The sequence below is a fragment of the Meleagris gallopavo genome, chromosome 2 (genome assembly GCF_000146605.3).
Source record: "Meleagris gallopavo isolate NT-WF06-2002-E0010 breed Aviagen turkey brand Nicholas breeding stock chromosome 2, Turkey_5.1, whole genome shotgun sequence".
NCBI lineage: Eukaryota > Metazoa > Chordata > Aves > Galliformes > Phasianidae > Meleagris > Meleagris gallopavo.
The window spans coordinates 2,042,562-2,058,249 of record NC_015012.2 but is presented as its reverse complement, the minus strand read 5'-3'; the positions used below and the strand labels follow the sequence as shown (position 1 = coordinate 2,058,249).

At 37.9% G+C, this 15,688-nt stretch overlaps 2 protein-coding genes across 8 annotated transcripts in view; one reads left to right on the top strand and one right to left on the bottom strand.

Annotated features, from left to right (window-relative positions):
* Positions 1 to 8,908, top strand: part of VRK2 (VRK serine/threonine kinase 2) — a 44,570-nt gene extending 35,662 nt beyond the window's left edge. For 5 of the 6 annotated variants that reach the window (XM_019612497.2, XM_010706356.3, XM_019612495.2 and 2 more), the window contains 4 exons: positions 1,048 to 1,229; positions 4,988 to 5,161; positions 5,481 to 5,651; positions 8,420 to 8,908. In XM_019612497.2, the coding sequence (XP_019468042.1) occupies positions 1,048 to 1,229; positions 4,988 to 5,161; positions 5,481 to 5,651; positions 8,420 to 8,647 (755 nt within the window). In that variant the 3' untranslated portion in view covers positions 8,648 to 8,908. Of the gene's footprint in view, positions 1 to 1,047; positions 1,230 to 4,987; positions 5,162 to 5,480; positions 5,652 to 6,263; positions 6,982 to 8,419 lie in introns of those variants that run through there. The other variant, XM_010706357.3, reaches the window with a different exon arrangement.
* The window catches only part of FANCL (FA complementation group L), a 28,554-nt gene continuing 20,689 nt past the window's right edge, over positions 7,824 to 15,688 (bottom strand). The window contains exons 8-14 of one of the 2 annotated variants that reach the window (XM_010706359.3): positions 13,030 to 13,180; positions 11,301 to 11,384; positions 10,640 to 10,685; positions 10,469 to 10,550; positions 9,567 to 9,694; positions 9,176 to 9,247; positions 7,824 to 8,736 (exon numbers count right to left, since the gene is read on the bottom strand). In XM_010706359.3, the coding sequence (XP_010704661.3) occupies positions 8,730 to 8,736; positions 9,176 to 9,247; positions 9,567 to 9,694; positions 10,469 to 10,550; positions 10,640 to 10,685; positions 11,301 to 11,384; positions 13,030 to 13,180 (570 nt within the window). In that variant the 3' untranslated portion in view covers positions 7,824 to 8,729. The remainder of the gene's footprint in view (positions 8,737 to 9,175; positions 9,248 to 9,566; positions 9,695 to 10,468; positions 10,551 to 10,639; positions 10,686 to 11,300; positions 11,385 to 13,029; positions 13,181 to 15,688) is intronic. The other variant, XM_010706358.3, reaches the window with a different exon arrangement.

Here is a 15,688-nt window from a genome sequence, read left to right as displayed (position 1 = left end):
CAACCCCCACGAGCGGTAGAACAAAGATCTGAATCTCATCTGTGATGCACGATACAGTGACGTAAGGGATTTCAGCCATAGGTAATCCAGGCTGTTTAGGAAGGAGTGACTATCTTAGGAATAGAATATGTGCCCACAAAAGGTTTATAGCTTAGTATTTTGAGTTTGAAAAAGCAAATGAACGCATAGTTCATCTCGTCATTCGTCTCCTTCGCTGAAATACAAAAGTAGCACAGAGAAAACATCGCACTTCCTATGAAAGTCAGCTTCTGTTTTTATTTATTCAGTTATTTTCATAATATCTGCATTTGAGGGATTGGGATGCAGGACATGTTACATAAAATGTATTCACAGTCTGTGTACATATTTAGTGAGTTTTTGCTTCTGGGATTTCGCTGGCTGCTAATGTCTGGTGTGGCATTCAGTTTTAGGATGCACTTGGGTTGTCAACTGAAAGAAAAGTTTGATCCACCTGTATGTTTTCCCTAAGAGCATTATTTTTGCACGCTCACTGGTTTTCTTGTTTCTAGAGCCACTCGAAAGTGAATGCAAAATAGTGCTGCTGTTAGACTGTATTAGTATGTAATCCCCAAATCAACATTTGTCAGACTATTAGAAAAGAAAATTTCGTCATTCACTGAAGCATTCTAAGGATATCTATACAGATTAAAATAGAGTTGGTGAGACTAGTTAGTATTTAAAGTCATATTATGATCCGTCAAATATAAAGTTCTGTTTTATACAGAAGTATGCAACATTTGTCAGTAGAGTTGATTAATTACTGTGTTTGGCTAACTACCACACAAATTACTGCATCTGCAGAACAAGACGCAGTGCATAAGGGTTAGCTTGTTTATCCAAGTCTATCTTTTCCTTTCTCATCTCCAAAAGACAAGATATTGTCAGCTCTGTTTTGAGAGTTGTCTTCGGCTGAAATTTTGTCATCTTGTTTGGCAGTATAGGGTTGGCACCCATTTTGGAATTAAATGCTTTCTGAAGATCTACGTCTACACCAAGTGAAATTTGCATTTGCAATACATTCCACAGGTGAACTATCCAAGTTTTTGGTGTGTGTTTATGGCTTAGCTTACGATGAAAAGCCAAAGTACCAAGAGCTTAAGAAAATCTTGCTGGATGGACTGAAGATGAGCGGAATTCCCTATGATGGCCCTCTGGAATTTTCCACTGCAGGATGCACACAAAATCACTGTGCTGCTAAAGCAACAAAAGTAAGTGAGTTTTGGAATTATTTCTGAAATCTCCTGCTTAATTGTTGCCTTTTATTTTGCAAAAGAGGAAATAGTTTAAGATCGCAAAATGGGACTGACACAGCAGTTCTTTTTGCCTTAAATACACCATGTTTGTTAATTCCTGTTTCCCCTGGCTTTGCTAAAAAGTGGGATGTCAACCCTTAAGGAGGAAGAACTGTCATGAGTCCTTTTGACCTACAGCCTCTCACTTCAAAGCAGTAGGTCTGCAGAGAACGATTTACTTTCAGGATAATGGGGAAGTCGAGGACTTTGTTCACCAATATCTTGAAGACAAGCCTGGATGCCAGGTTTTTCCTTCTTTCTAGATTAAAAGCATAGCTACCTTTATTAGTGAAAGCATTTAATTCATTTTCTTGCTTTCAAACTGCTCTTTGTCATTTGCCTTTACACTCCTGCAGCCACTAATGTGGAGGAGTTAAATTCTGGGATTTAACTATGTTATCAGTATGCAGCGATGCACTAACACGGAGTTTAAAAACTGACAGCTAATAGTGTTATGTTTGCCTTTTGTACTTCTAAGTCTGAAACGATACGGTTAATAAAACCTTATTTTAATAAGTGGAAATCGGGGTAATTAGTGGTCTTACTGGACTTGCTGTGAAATGTCACTCCCAGCATACCTCTGCCTTGAAACTACCCGTATGCAAAAGCCCTGTTTCTGCCTGTGATGTGTGTGCAATAAGACAGGGTCAGGGTACCATTCATTTTTAATATTTCTGGTGAACTTTGGACCAGCACAAGTGTACGTGAGCCAAGAATGCAGGATGCAAACTAATGTGACTGATAGGCTGCTAGATGAATGGTGATTCAAGTATCAGTGCACAGATGGTTCTGATTTGCTGAGTTTTGTAGCTGCTGCAACTGAAGACATAAAATATCCTTCTAGTCATAAATTAGCTCTTTGGAAGCAAAACCTTGGCACCAGAGCTTTACAACCTTCAATTAGTGGGGAAAGAAGTATTTGAATGACTGTGGTATTGACATCTGTAGGCCTGCATAGTAATCATTCCTAATAGAAGAGAATATCTGTTTGAGGGGGTTTTGCATGGCTAATTAACCACCAGTGAGAATATGTAATTTTTTCATGATCTCCTGATTGTCACCTTTCTCTCATGATACAATTACATTTTATTCTAGCTAGTGCCTCACAAACCAATTGTCAGCACTATTTACGTATTACGGAAGGCAGGACAAAAGTTCATGTTTAATAAAAAGGCACTGAGTTTTGATCCTGGTAATTACAGATACTTATTTTAGCAGTTTTATTGACTTTTCTGGTTTTAGCACTTTTGTCTCTTAACAAAACCAAAAGCTGTGTCAGTGACAGAGTTTTCCTTGCTATGGCTGTGACTGTGTTGTCCTCACTCATTTGAGTCCATTTTTTTCCTCCGGTTTGTACCATTCTCTGAACTTAACAGCTATCTGGCAGTTCAATTAACTAATCTCCAGCTGATCCGATTGGATCTCTGGTTCACACATCTTAGATTTCTTAGAGCAGGATACCAAACAGCTAATCTGTTCATCTCTGCCTGGCCTAAGACTTGTACCATACGGCGTCAGAAAAGGTAAAAATTCTGGACTGTAGAACTCGCAAACAGCAGGTGCTGCAGTGACAGCATAAGCCTTCTTCCAAAGCCATGGATGGATGTATCACTTATTAGCACTCTTGTGGCCAATGAGGTAGATCCTAGCACCCATCGTCACATCTTCAGAGAAATTTTTGATGTGACTGCCTTGCTTTTTGGAATAAGAAGAATGCTTAAGGGCCATGTAATTGCAGTAGAGAGGGCAGGTAACTGAACCTTCTCTGGTTTTACTGCTGTTCTTAGACAATCCAGTGTTCAATCCAGTAATCCAGCACTGGTGCAGTTTGGTGCTGGAGTCCTGGCAGCACGGTGGCAGGCAGGCACTTACTTTCCCTTTGCAGCTCCTCATGCTTACCCTGCTCTGACTCCTTTCATTCACACCTCTGCATTCTCTTCCTACCTTCCCTTTTTTCTCCATTTACTTCTCCCATTAAACAGGCAATCTAAAGATAGAAGGAGCCACTACAAACTGGCCTGATTCCTCACTTCTGAGAAGCAGAAACTAAATCTAGCTGCCCTGTCTGCATCTACCTGCAGTAGTTTTGTACAGGAAAGAGGTGAACTTGGGTTAATTCCCATCTGAAGGCCAGTAAACACCCAGCACTGCCACCGAGGAGGTTTTGTAACAAGAGCTGTCCTCGAAGATGATGTGAAAAGGAATTTTTATAGAATTTGAATTTTAAGGTTTAGCTCCCTGTGTTGCACATTAATTTAATCTTGAGATGACATTAAAAGTGTAACAGTAGTTACATCCATGTTCCTTGTTTCAGTTGCACATTGAACAGATGATAAAACATTAATTAGGTTAATTCTCAAATTTGTTTACAACAGTTTTTGGCACTGGATAAATATTCTCAGCTTTCTCACCTCCACTGAAAATGCTAGAATTAGGGCCAAATGAAGTATGTAAGGCCAGCTTGACTACTTGTTAGATACTGTAAGCTTCATGTTGGAAAATGATTACATTAATACCAACTTGTCATGTTATTAGTATGGAATTTTTAGGCAGACAACAAATATTTCCCTAAGTGCTGTAAGTTCTGTACTGGAAGTGATTTAGTCATTTGAAGTACGTGTACGTTGTGAAGGCAGCAGACGTAGCTGTCAGCAGGATTAGCAGTTCCTGCCTGATGCACCATGGTGCCGAGATGCAGAGAAAACAGCTTGGACCTCCAAACTGAGAGAAGTGTCAGGGTGGCACTGAGCCTTGCTTATATAATGAGGTTTCTCAAGGCTATTGACAGCATTATGTCCTGAGGTAGAGTGCTTGAAACTGGCTTCAGTTATTCAGAACAAATACACCTTTGTTTCTAAACAATAATTTGCACAGATCTATAGATGTGTTCTTTAAAGGTGTTTTGGATTAAACTATAGGAAGTGCCCCCACTGGCACTTCCAACAGTATTTAGCTTGTGCAATTTCTATCTCCTATATGTATTTAGTTTGCAGCATGCAAAAAGAAGCATATTACTTCTTTTCTAGCTTCTATATTGAGACACAGCTGCTGCACATAGGACCATATGCAAACATTGCAGTTACAGAGTTATTAGGGTGCCAGAAGTACCAAAGGCATGTGGCATACAGCCTGTGTTTTGGCTACGTTTGTCTTCCAAGTTAAAAAAGCCAAAAACAGACATCACTTGATACGTAGCGCTTAGATTAGCTCTGGGAAAAACTTGTATTAACTCAGTGCAACTGTTCACCACGTAATCCCAATTACATTCTTCTGAAGTGCAAGACTTCACTTTTTAAATTTGATTACCTGAGTTGGAAGAGTTCCTATCTTTCAGTTGTCCATTTAACTCACTCCACCAGTATGAAATGCTCTCAGCTCTACTTAATGATACAGACAGTGACTTAGTGGCCTTATTCCCAATAAAGGTGATTAGTAAATATCTTGAAAGGTGTAACTCGGGTGTAGTTTGTAGCAGACTTCCCAAATACAGCATAGCTGTAACTTCATACTGCTTGAAAATGGCATTTATTGGTAATTAAAATGCTGAAAAGAATTATTTAGAAAGACTAAAGCCCACTCTCATTCTGTGTTCTCAACACTGAAGCTAATTTTTTTTCTTTTTAAAATACTGAGGCATTCTTTGCTATACAGACCTGCTGACTGTTCATCAACAGGTTCGCTTACCAAAGCCTATGCCAAAACCAGCTCAACAGAAGCAAAAAAAGATGGAAAGTGAGGAAAACATCTGTCAAGACAAGGCCTGGAGTCGAGCAAGAGGCAGACTGCTCCAAGATGAAGAAAAGCCAAGTAACTTACACCGGACACTTCCCCAAACAGAGCCTCAGCAGGTGAGGATTTTGACGCTGCAGTAATGCATGGTATCTCCTGGGAGGTCACTCTCTTAGCTTGCTGGTCACCTTTTGGGAAGGGCCAAGAGAAGAGTGCTTGAAAAAAGTCAAGCACTGAGTCATGAACACCAGAGGTGGGCAGGCACTTACTGGCTTGCGTTATTGGAAACTTGCAACTTTGTATGTTGTACCCAGGTAAGAAGAGCAAAATAGGCACACTACCTGTCTCAAACCTGACAGGTAGAATGCTGGAGTAGTACCTCTAATTGTGAAGCCTGCTGGTTTTTCTTCAGCATACAGAATTACTATATGTCAACAGGTTCACTTACCAAAGCCTTCACCAAACCCAGTGAGACAGAAGCAAAAGATGAAAGAGGATGCCTCTACGTGCCCAAGCAGGCCCCAAGCTCAGATAACACACAGGAGATCCCATGCTGAAGAGAAGCCTATGAAACTGAACAGCACCATTCAGGAGACTGACCCACAAAAGGTGAGGAATTTGCTGTTAACTTAGAGCAGGCATGGCACACAGGGAAAGAAAGATGAGCTCTGCAAAAAATGAGTTTCAAAATAACTAACAGCACTACAAAAACATTAACACAAACACTGAAAGTTTGGCATATGTTTTCATACAGCTCCAAATTAACATTTGTTGTATATGGTTTGGTAGTAAAGCACTGTCCCAGTGTGCTCCCCAACAGATAAAAGTGCTGGGGGAAAAAAAATCATCTCCTTCTGTGGCCCTTATTGTTTTTTGTTTTTTTTTTTGGTAGAAGCTAACAGCACTCTTAATAGAGTTCTTAAATTCTGACTTCTTAATCTGAGGATTTGAGAAATTAACTAATTAATCTCACTTACTGGTAACTAATAAATAAAAGGATTGAATGACTGTGTCCTGTCTTAGTCTTCAACCATCCATTTCTACAGAAAGAAAAAAGCAGATCAAGGTTTTACTAACATTCCAACTTAGTAAACATCCTCTGTCTTTTAACAAATTCAGCCCTGTTTATCTCCTTCACATGTTGTTTTTCTATGAGGACAATTTTGAATAAGCACAAAAATGCAGCTTTATTATTAATCCAAAATTATTTGCTTCTGGCAGTCTGCTGATTGCTGCCTGGAGCCTCCAGTACAAGCTAGGAGAGAGAAGCAGAAAAAGCACAGCGGTACCTGAGAGCAGGAGGCAGTAAAGTGGTGAGCAGAACGATGTTTGGAGATGTCTTGGCTGCTAGCAAGGTAGTCAGACTCTGAAGGGTCTCCGGATTTCTGACACAATGAAACTTTTTTCTTTGAAGACATGGAATGCAACTTCAAAATCCTCAGATGGAAAATTTTTAAAACGCTAGCAAATAAAAACAAGTAGTGCTCACCCAATCTCTGTTCCTCCTGTGTGTTTTGTATGAAGGCAACTTTCACTTGCTAAAAAAGCAGCAGATATGGAAGAAGAGACACACTCAGTTTTCCATGATGACATGGGAGGAATAAAAGAAACCACTGGTATCTTCGTAACATTCCCTGCTCACCTAAACAACTGGACTGTGGGTCTTGACATGGGAGATTTGTGTTTCCCTCCCCTTTGTGGGAAGAAAGGAGAAGTACATTTTAAATAACTGGAACTGATCCCCAGTCTTATATTTGGACTATATGTTTGTTTCGGTTTTACTATTCTAAAAGAGAAGCCACTGTTGCAGTATAACAGTGCTGCATCTATATAGAATGGCTTTGTAGCTGAACTACAGAACTGAGTGCATTAAAGGGAAGAGTTAAAATGCTGTCAGATAACAACTTAAGATATTCAAGTGAGGAACTGGAAATGGGAAGAAAAAAAAGGGCAGGATTGCCTTAGTTTCATATTGCAGACTTCTTTTTAATTTTTTCCATGTAACTTAGGAGATTGGTACAGAAAGCTGTATTTCATAGTAGTGAGGTTACAAAACTTCAGAAGGATGGTTCGAGTACCAGGGTGGGGGAGGGGGAAAACAGTGGCTAATTCAGGAACTGGAGTGATGAGTCTGTCTGTCAAGTGTTCTCCAGAGAGCAATTCCAAACCCTTCAGTCAGACAGCTGCCTGGAGCAGCTAACTGCAGGCACCTCGCTCCAACTTCAGCGCTTAGAATGGCCATGCTGCTGCTGTTCATAGTCATAGATGATGCAGTTAAAGGTTCTGTCTCCATGGTTTATCTTCTAAGAGAAGTACGTTCAGAAAAACATCATATGGCTGGGACAATGACAAAAAGAGAAGAAAGAAGCGGGTCTGCTTTGTATGATACTGCTAGAAGCTGTTAGATACAAACAAAAAGGAGAAACAGTTCTGTGTCACAAGGGGAGCGCTGGAGTGAGAGGAGTAGGACAAAAAGAGTAGGTTGGTTGTGAGAGACGGGACATCTGGCAAACAGAGAGGGTGGAAGGCAGAAATAACATCTAGGAAAGAGTACGGAAGTGATAAAACACAGAATGAAGAAGAGCTACCTTTATGTTGGACATCATAGTTACCTTTCTATGAGATGGGGCCTAGCTTTTCATTAAAGGTAAAAGAAGACATGTCTGTCATTGAGAGAGAAGTAAGGCTGCTGATAATGAAAACATGAAATTTCTACTAAAATTACATATTGTGAGTGTATGTAAATTTTTCTAAGCGATGATGAAAAAAATACAGTTTGCATGAACTTTGAATTTTTGTTTATTTGAGAAACAAAATAATAGTGTTTGGGGGATTCATTTCAGAGATGAAGACCAAAGGAGTATACTAAGGGTCCCAGTGCTGCTGGAGACCTAAAGAACCAGCTGCCCTGTCCAGCTAGAGAGAGGAACACGATGCACGTTTGTGCTGCATGTGATAAACCAGAAGGCAGCCTCACTGTAAAACACAAAAAGTTACACAAGTTGAAGCAATACATCAAACGTCAGATTATTTTCCAGGTTTCCAGGCTTTATTCACAAGAATACTGTAAAGACTTCAATATATTAAACATTTGGCAAAAAGAGTTAAAGATAGACAAGAATTTCAGCTGTTCCCTTCAGGAATAGACAAAAATCTTTAAAGGGTGTTTAATCAAACTTGTAGTTATGCACTTAATAAACATCTGCAAACTCAAGAGTTAAGATTTGGTCAGAATTGTGTTTCTTTCTCTTGGATAACTTAAATACCTGGATGTTATCTTTCTTTGCTTGTTGGCTTGGTTTTTATTTTTAATGCATCAGATCTCACTCATGTAAATACTAAGGTTGTTGTTACTGTTTTTGTTTTGTCCTCTGCAGAAAGACACAGGAAGAGAATTACCACCACTCAACCCCCAAGCATCATTCTCGGAATCCAAAAAGAAACTAGATCAGTTTTTAACTACATGTCACCCACTGTCTTTGCAAGAACCTGGTCTTTCTGTATCCACTATATTCAGGCTTGCATTTACTGAAGAAAGATACCGCTACAGTATAGCTATACTTGTGCTTTTGTTTCTGATATTACTTTCCTTGTATTTTCTTTGATGTCACCGTTTCATTGTCTTCAGTGTATCGGCGTTCCCATCATGGTGTTTTTCTCAAGGTTTCTTCATGGAAGATTTCAGTGTCAGTGGCTTAGAAAATAATTTTGTGAAATAAATGTAAATACATATCCTTTAAAAGCAGGTTCTTTTAAACCTTCATGGTCTGCACCAAAGAGTTGTTATGTACTGAAGTACCGTTGGGGGTTGTTCTGTACTATGAATTTGGGGGTTTTTCATAAATGAGTTCTTTGTTACAGACAAAAAAAAATCATGTAAGATTGCAGCATGGTATTTATTTATTTTTAACACTAGTATGTTGATATGAGTTATAACAACATCTTTAAGGATTTTCTGAAACAGCATAGTTAAGTACTATTAAATGCAAACTTTACTCAGCAGGATAAAGAGAGGAAAAGGGGAAATAAAAGCTGCAACTGCTGTTCAACAGAAGACTGAGATAAAGGCAAAAAACTGTAAGGAAGTAACCACACACTTCATTCCAGCTCCCATTTTCATCATACTTCCTTACCTTGTTACAATATGGACATTCACCAAAGATGACATTAAAGCTCTGTCTGCTGGAAGGAAGACCTTGTAGCCACTGCAACACAAATAATATCAAACAAATGTAGATTTTAATTTACTTAAATTTAAAACACATCCCTTAACAGAGTTTTGCAAACTTAGTTCATCTGGGATGCATCTGACACAGTGCATGTCAGGTCAGTCTGTATAACCACACTGTGAGGAAGGTTCACCTCCACACTGAGCTTGTTTTATTCAAAGTGTTCTGATCACAGGAGCTTTTCTAGGAACCCTTATGGGATTTTGCTTCGTCTGTAAACGTAGGTGTGCAATACTTGTTTTTTTATGACTTGCCAGTCAGTTAACAAGCAAGTTTGCCCCATTAATTACTGTACCTCATACAGGCATGCCTGATGAAAAGGTTGTCCGCATCGGGGCTCATCGCACACTTGATCTGGCGTGGTGCCATGGAGGCGATAGGCATAGCAGATCCCACAGTCCTTAGTAAAATCCTGAAAGCACACTAGTTTAGGTTCAAAGGGAAGAAAAAGGGCTGAGACAGAGAAACATTTTCATCTATTTGGTTTTTGTTTTGCACCTTTCCTTATTTAGAATTACTAGACATTTCTGCCTTCGACATATTTTTTTTTTACATTATGGTATTAACAGTGAGAGCAGTTGCCAGATGTAACCTAGCAGTCCTGTACATTTTATCCTCACTGCATTACATCTAGTTTGACAAGCATTTTCATAGTCGGGCCCCAGCGTTTCTTTTTCAAACACAATGATTTGTCATTACATTTAGATATCAGAAACGAGACCTTGCAGTCAGATATTAATTTAAAATTTCACGAGTGAAAGCCAAGCTGGTAATCCAGTGTTACAGCATTGTCAAAAATTAATTCCAAGTTTATTTGAAATGCACCAGTATTTGGATGGCCTCTTGTCCCCTGTAAGCAGCTCTACCTAATTAGAACGTAAGTCATCAACATCCATAACAGAATGTTTGGATTTTCCACATCTCATTAGCTCCTCTGGAACTTCCTCTTTCCCTTTTAATAGTGAAACCTATTATTAATTGTCCTGCTGCTATGAAGGCCACAGGAAAGCGTGCACCTCAAATCAAAGGTTAACAAGTACTGACAATTGTTGCTTGAAGTTCAGAAGTCCTTATGACAATATATTACTCCAATTACCACTCTTCTAAGTCTCTTACTTTTCCTGGCAGTTATAAAATGACCGTTTAGATTTTACTTATTCGGAAATAATGACTGATCATTAACAAAAAACAACTTACACTTTTTTCTAACACGGCACGAGATGGAAAATCAATTTCTAAGAGGTCTTTCAAGTTTTGTAGTAAACTAATTTCTGGATCCCTGCAAGCGGGAAAAACGGAGAAAAAAGTAAATGCAAAGAACAGCAAATACCATTCTAGTTTCAAACCTGTATCATTAAAGGTGCTTACCACAAGTGCATGTTGTTGTTCAGCTTAGTTCTCAAAGGGTTAACCACTGCAAACAATATACATACATAGTTATAATATCCTTATGATCCCCTTCTATCCCTTGCTCAATTCTCTCTCTTCTATTTCAGGAAGTCATATTTGTTGGTGATCATTTTTTTGGTGTTTTTTTTTTTTAAATTAAGGCAACCAACTCAACGATTGCCCTCAGTTTTAGAAACTGATCATGCTAGCATTTAAAACACCATACTGATAAACCATACTGATAAATATCTGATTTATTTCGCTTAAGAAGTTGGCAAAAAAGCTGTGCGAAGCAGAGTGAAAGACTTAAATACTTCCAAACTCCACTAGGACATATGCAGTAATTATTAACTTATTTATAAAAAGAAAATCGTAATAAAATATAAATAGGACTGCATAATCATCAACAGGACATAAACTGTGTTAGGAAAACACTAGGAAAAAATGGCACTCAGCAAAACAGCAGGCTGCAGATTTATGCTGTTAAAAAAGTGTCTGTGTCAAACCCTCCTGGACACACAGCCTAGATCCTGGCTCTACTTAATGCTGACCCAGGAGCCTGACATAGCTTACTCTGATGCCTGCCCACCGGAGAGCAGATTCTAGAAGAGAAACAAATGTTGCCTGTCTGCTGCCTTACCGTGATCTGCTCCAAGGAAGTAACACTCGGGGAGCATCTTTGGATGCCTGGGATCCACCTCTATGTTCACAGAAACATTGCTCCCTACAGGAAGAGAGTCAGACATAGGCGAAGTTTTTCTTTGCAAGCAACTACTTGAAAACAGAAACATTAACTTAGAAAACAGTTATAAATTAATGAATTCAGACTGCTTTTAATTCCTCCAGATAATTGGAAAGTTGGTACAAAACATTCAATTCCGATGGACTGTAATTAAAAATAGCAACTTACTAAAAAAGTTACATCTTGCATTTCTCCGAGAATATCTTAACCTTAATGCCTAGACTTCTGAATAATCGAATTGAAGCTAATGGTGTAATCAATTTGAAATCTTAGTGAAATTCTAAAGGCAGAAGAGATTTAATTGTCAATTCTACTTGTCCTTTTGAAGTCCACAACAGTGTACAAGGCCTCGACAGCATACTCCTGGACTGAGCCAGCCGCAGCATATTTCTCAAACAGCAAATATCTCCCGTTCTGTGATAGCCTAAGAACCCCAAAGGATTTGCTCAAGAATGTTCTGGCTCCAGGTTAAAAACCTTGCAGCACATTCTCTAACACACAAACAAGTGAAATCCAACTTTTTTTCCCTAATTAACAGGTAGTTAGGCTTGACCTTTTTGAATAAATTGGAATGAATTAAATTGAAATCTAGTCTTAACTGATCATCTGTGACTGAAAACAAAGGCCTCAAAGCCTTACACTGCTCTCCACTGATCTGAACTTTTTGAGGCTTTCCCTTCCTTTTCATTGGTCTTTATCAGTACAGTAGTACAACCAAGATAAAGCCAGCCTGACACCAAAAAATGTATTATCCAATCCACTCTGCTCTAACCAGCTGCTGACCTTCCCAGTCCCTCCTTCTTCCTCCCATCACCCCCAATGAAGGAGCTGCCTCAGCACCCCACCAGCAGCCTTCCTTCCCCACTCTGCAGCTTTCAGGGACAACTTAGATCTACTTTGGTCCATTGTACGTTCTCAGATCTCTACAGTATGCAATTGGAATTTTGGATTTAAGCTGAAAATCAGAAATCTTTTCAAAGATAACATTTTCACCTGTATTCCTAACCTAAGACTTTGGTAAGTTTCTCCTCTGCGAGTACAGGACTCCTTACTCTCTCTATATATTAAGACCTTGAAGTGCCACATGCCAGCATATGAATTAAGTTAACAATCTGAAAAAGTACCATTGTATGCCTCTAATTTCCTCTCCTCCTTTCTTTGTCCTTTCCTGCCTCTTTAACCTCTTTTCCCCTCTTTGGACTACACTAATTCTCCTTTCATTCTTCCAAGACAGGAACAATCTAAAACAGTCTACTGAAAAACTGGAATTTGTGAACAAGATCAGGGATTCTTCGAAGCTCTGTTCTACAAACACTGATTTTCTAGAGTTGTCATGCAAGTTCTCCTTATTCTTAATAGTTATGTGCTCATAATGTGGAAATGAAACTTACATTTTGTATTTAACAGAGAACTGCTAACAACTTCATAAACAGGCGTAGTGTTCAGTGGAAGTTTGCTTTTAATACAGAGTAAGTGTTGTGTTTTACTTTTTATTTATTTTTTTTTAAGTCCTAACTTTCTTTTTCCAGACTGAAAAAAAAAAACCACCATCTGATAAGCAAAGGAAAAAAAAAAGCATGCTGAGTTTACTTCTAAAACTCATGCATTCCTTGCAATCTTTGTGTACCTATGGCAATCCTTCTTGATGTAGCACACCTGGCTGGATTTTCTGGCTCCAGCACCCACGTCTTCCCATCAATTTCATCCATGGTGTCCCAGAACTCTTTCAGCGATTCTAATGCTGCCAGGAACTGATTATGGATGTCTACCAAGGAGTCCTGGGAAAAAAAAGAAATTTAAAGATTTTACATGGTTTCTACCTATAGCAATATAGAATATTAAAAAAAAACAACTGGCATAATTTAAGCAGCATTAAAATCTAGTATGCATCCACTTAGAGTATGGGAGAAAAAAATGCTGGACCTTATATAACAACACTTTATTTTTTTAATTGAAGCAACATAAAGTAGACAACTATCTTCAGTACAATTTCTCTAATCTTGGTACATCTTGGTACTTCCAGCACGTTGTGATAAGTATACATCATAACTGATTTGATATTGTTCCATACTCTTTTTATATTTTTTTTTTTTTTTTTTAGGAAACTGCTCTGAAAACTGGTGATAACTACAAGGTAGATTTTAAAAAAGCTATGATATGTTGCTAAACGATGTTATAACAGTCTCAAAATTAAGCAGCATAAAAGCAGGGACATAACATTATATTTCAAACCATGCAAATACTGTAAGAGAAAGAGAAACCATGCAATATTCAGAGGATTACACCCAAAGGATTTCAATATTTGAGAGTGGAATAGGCAGAATAAAAAAAATAATCATTATACAGGACAATATAGAGAGCAGCAATGCAAAAGAAGTGTTTTAAATATCGCTGAGCAAAACAGATGCCATTCTTCTAGAGGAAATTTTCAAAATAGAGAAAATATTTAGGAGTCAAGCTTTCAAAATGCAGATGCCAAACGGTACAAAATACAAAGATGAATTCAGGGAGCCAAAGAAAGAGGTGAAGAATGCAATAGAAAGCAAGAGTAATATTCCATCCATGCTCTGATCCAAAGTAAACTTGAGTCTGATATAGGATGGAATGAGCAGAGAAGCCTGGAGTGTCATGAACAGGGCCCAGAATAACAAGCACTCCAAACGTGGCTTCACGTGGACACAGGAGGCTAGGATTTGGGAGTACTGAAGGACTACCTTGAAATTACTCACACAAAACACAACTGAAAAATCAAATGCAGGAGTAAAAACAATGACAGAACATTGACAATAAGGAGATGGAAAATTAAGAAGATGTGACAAGGGTCACATTTCAGATATACTTTACTTTGGCCCAGGAGCCAAACAAGTTCTGGGTGTGAAAAAGAAAAAGCAAATTAAATACTATGTTCTAAAGAGGTATTTTTCTACAAATAACACAAAGCATGCATGCAACACTCTCCTTTAATCTTTGAGTAATTATGCTCTTTCACCAGAACAAGAAGTAAAAATTATATATATATTTTTCTGAGATGAAAAAATGCTTTTTTATATAACAAGTTCTCATATTTTATGCACACACATTCCAGAAAGAAACAGTGCAGCTTAGAAATGCTACATTCCTTCCTGCTGTTATTAAATTAAAGTAGGAAAGCACTTAAGCAGAAAAGTGTGAATACTGCCAATCTCAAAACGTAACGCTTATTATCTTTAAAAGCATTTTGTTACTTTTATAATACCTGAAGTGATATAATAGTGTCAGTCACTTAACCACATCTTAGAGTATAATATCTTCATCTTAAGTACTATTATTTCCAGTATTTTAATAATTTTAACACAGTCCTGAAATGTGATCTTTTGTGCTCTGATGACACTTAAATTAATAGCATAATTTTCTGGTACTTGCAACAGTTGCTTTCCATTTTGATTTTTTACATTTTTCTATATCACATACAGATAAATCCTCTAATAATCATTTTTATCTTTATCTTCTGGGAATTCAAAGGGTTTCACTAGAAAAAAGAAACATCAAGGGATTATAACCCACAGATAAGTTTTAAAATCCAATTAATTTTAATACTAATTGTAATTTTTCAATGATGTTCCTTAAAAAGGTAGTTAAATCTTTTCTTAAATGCACTGTTCATTTGATCTTATTTGCATGCTTCATTGATGTTGCCAGCTGTCTCCTGCTATATACATAAATGCATCTATAGGTATTTAAATACATCACACGCTTGTCATGCAAACCACGAGAACTGTAACACTCCTTTTTAGTTGATTAACCAACTAATTTCAGAAAAGCATCAGGCAATAACCAAAAAGATTACCGTGCTTTTTTTTTGTCTGTACTACACCAAGAGAGCTGTTAACAGCACCACGAAGTACAAACTCTGTTTCTCAGTAACCTCCCCATAAGCACACTAGAATTTTATTGAAATAAGTCAAATATTCTTTAAAAGAAACAACAAAAAACAAACAAAAAAACAAGACACCATTCACAAAATCATTGTTGGCTGCCCACCTGACTCTAAAAATCACTAGCAAAAGCAATCTGGTTTTACTCCACCCTCTGTAATTATTAGGTTTCCATGCCCATCAGGCAAAACATACATTTTAAAAATATAAAGAATCTTTCACAACAGCTTATAACAAAACAAAGATGATTTTATGTTTAAAATAGACCCTGCATATTGTTTATAAGTACAGAGGCCACTGAGTCTGTGGCTAGTATGGGAAGCTAATTAATAGCTACCAGAGGCTCAGAAATCCTGCTGTGAAGCCTCGATG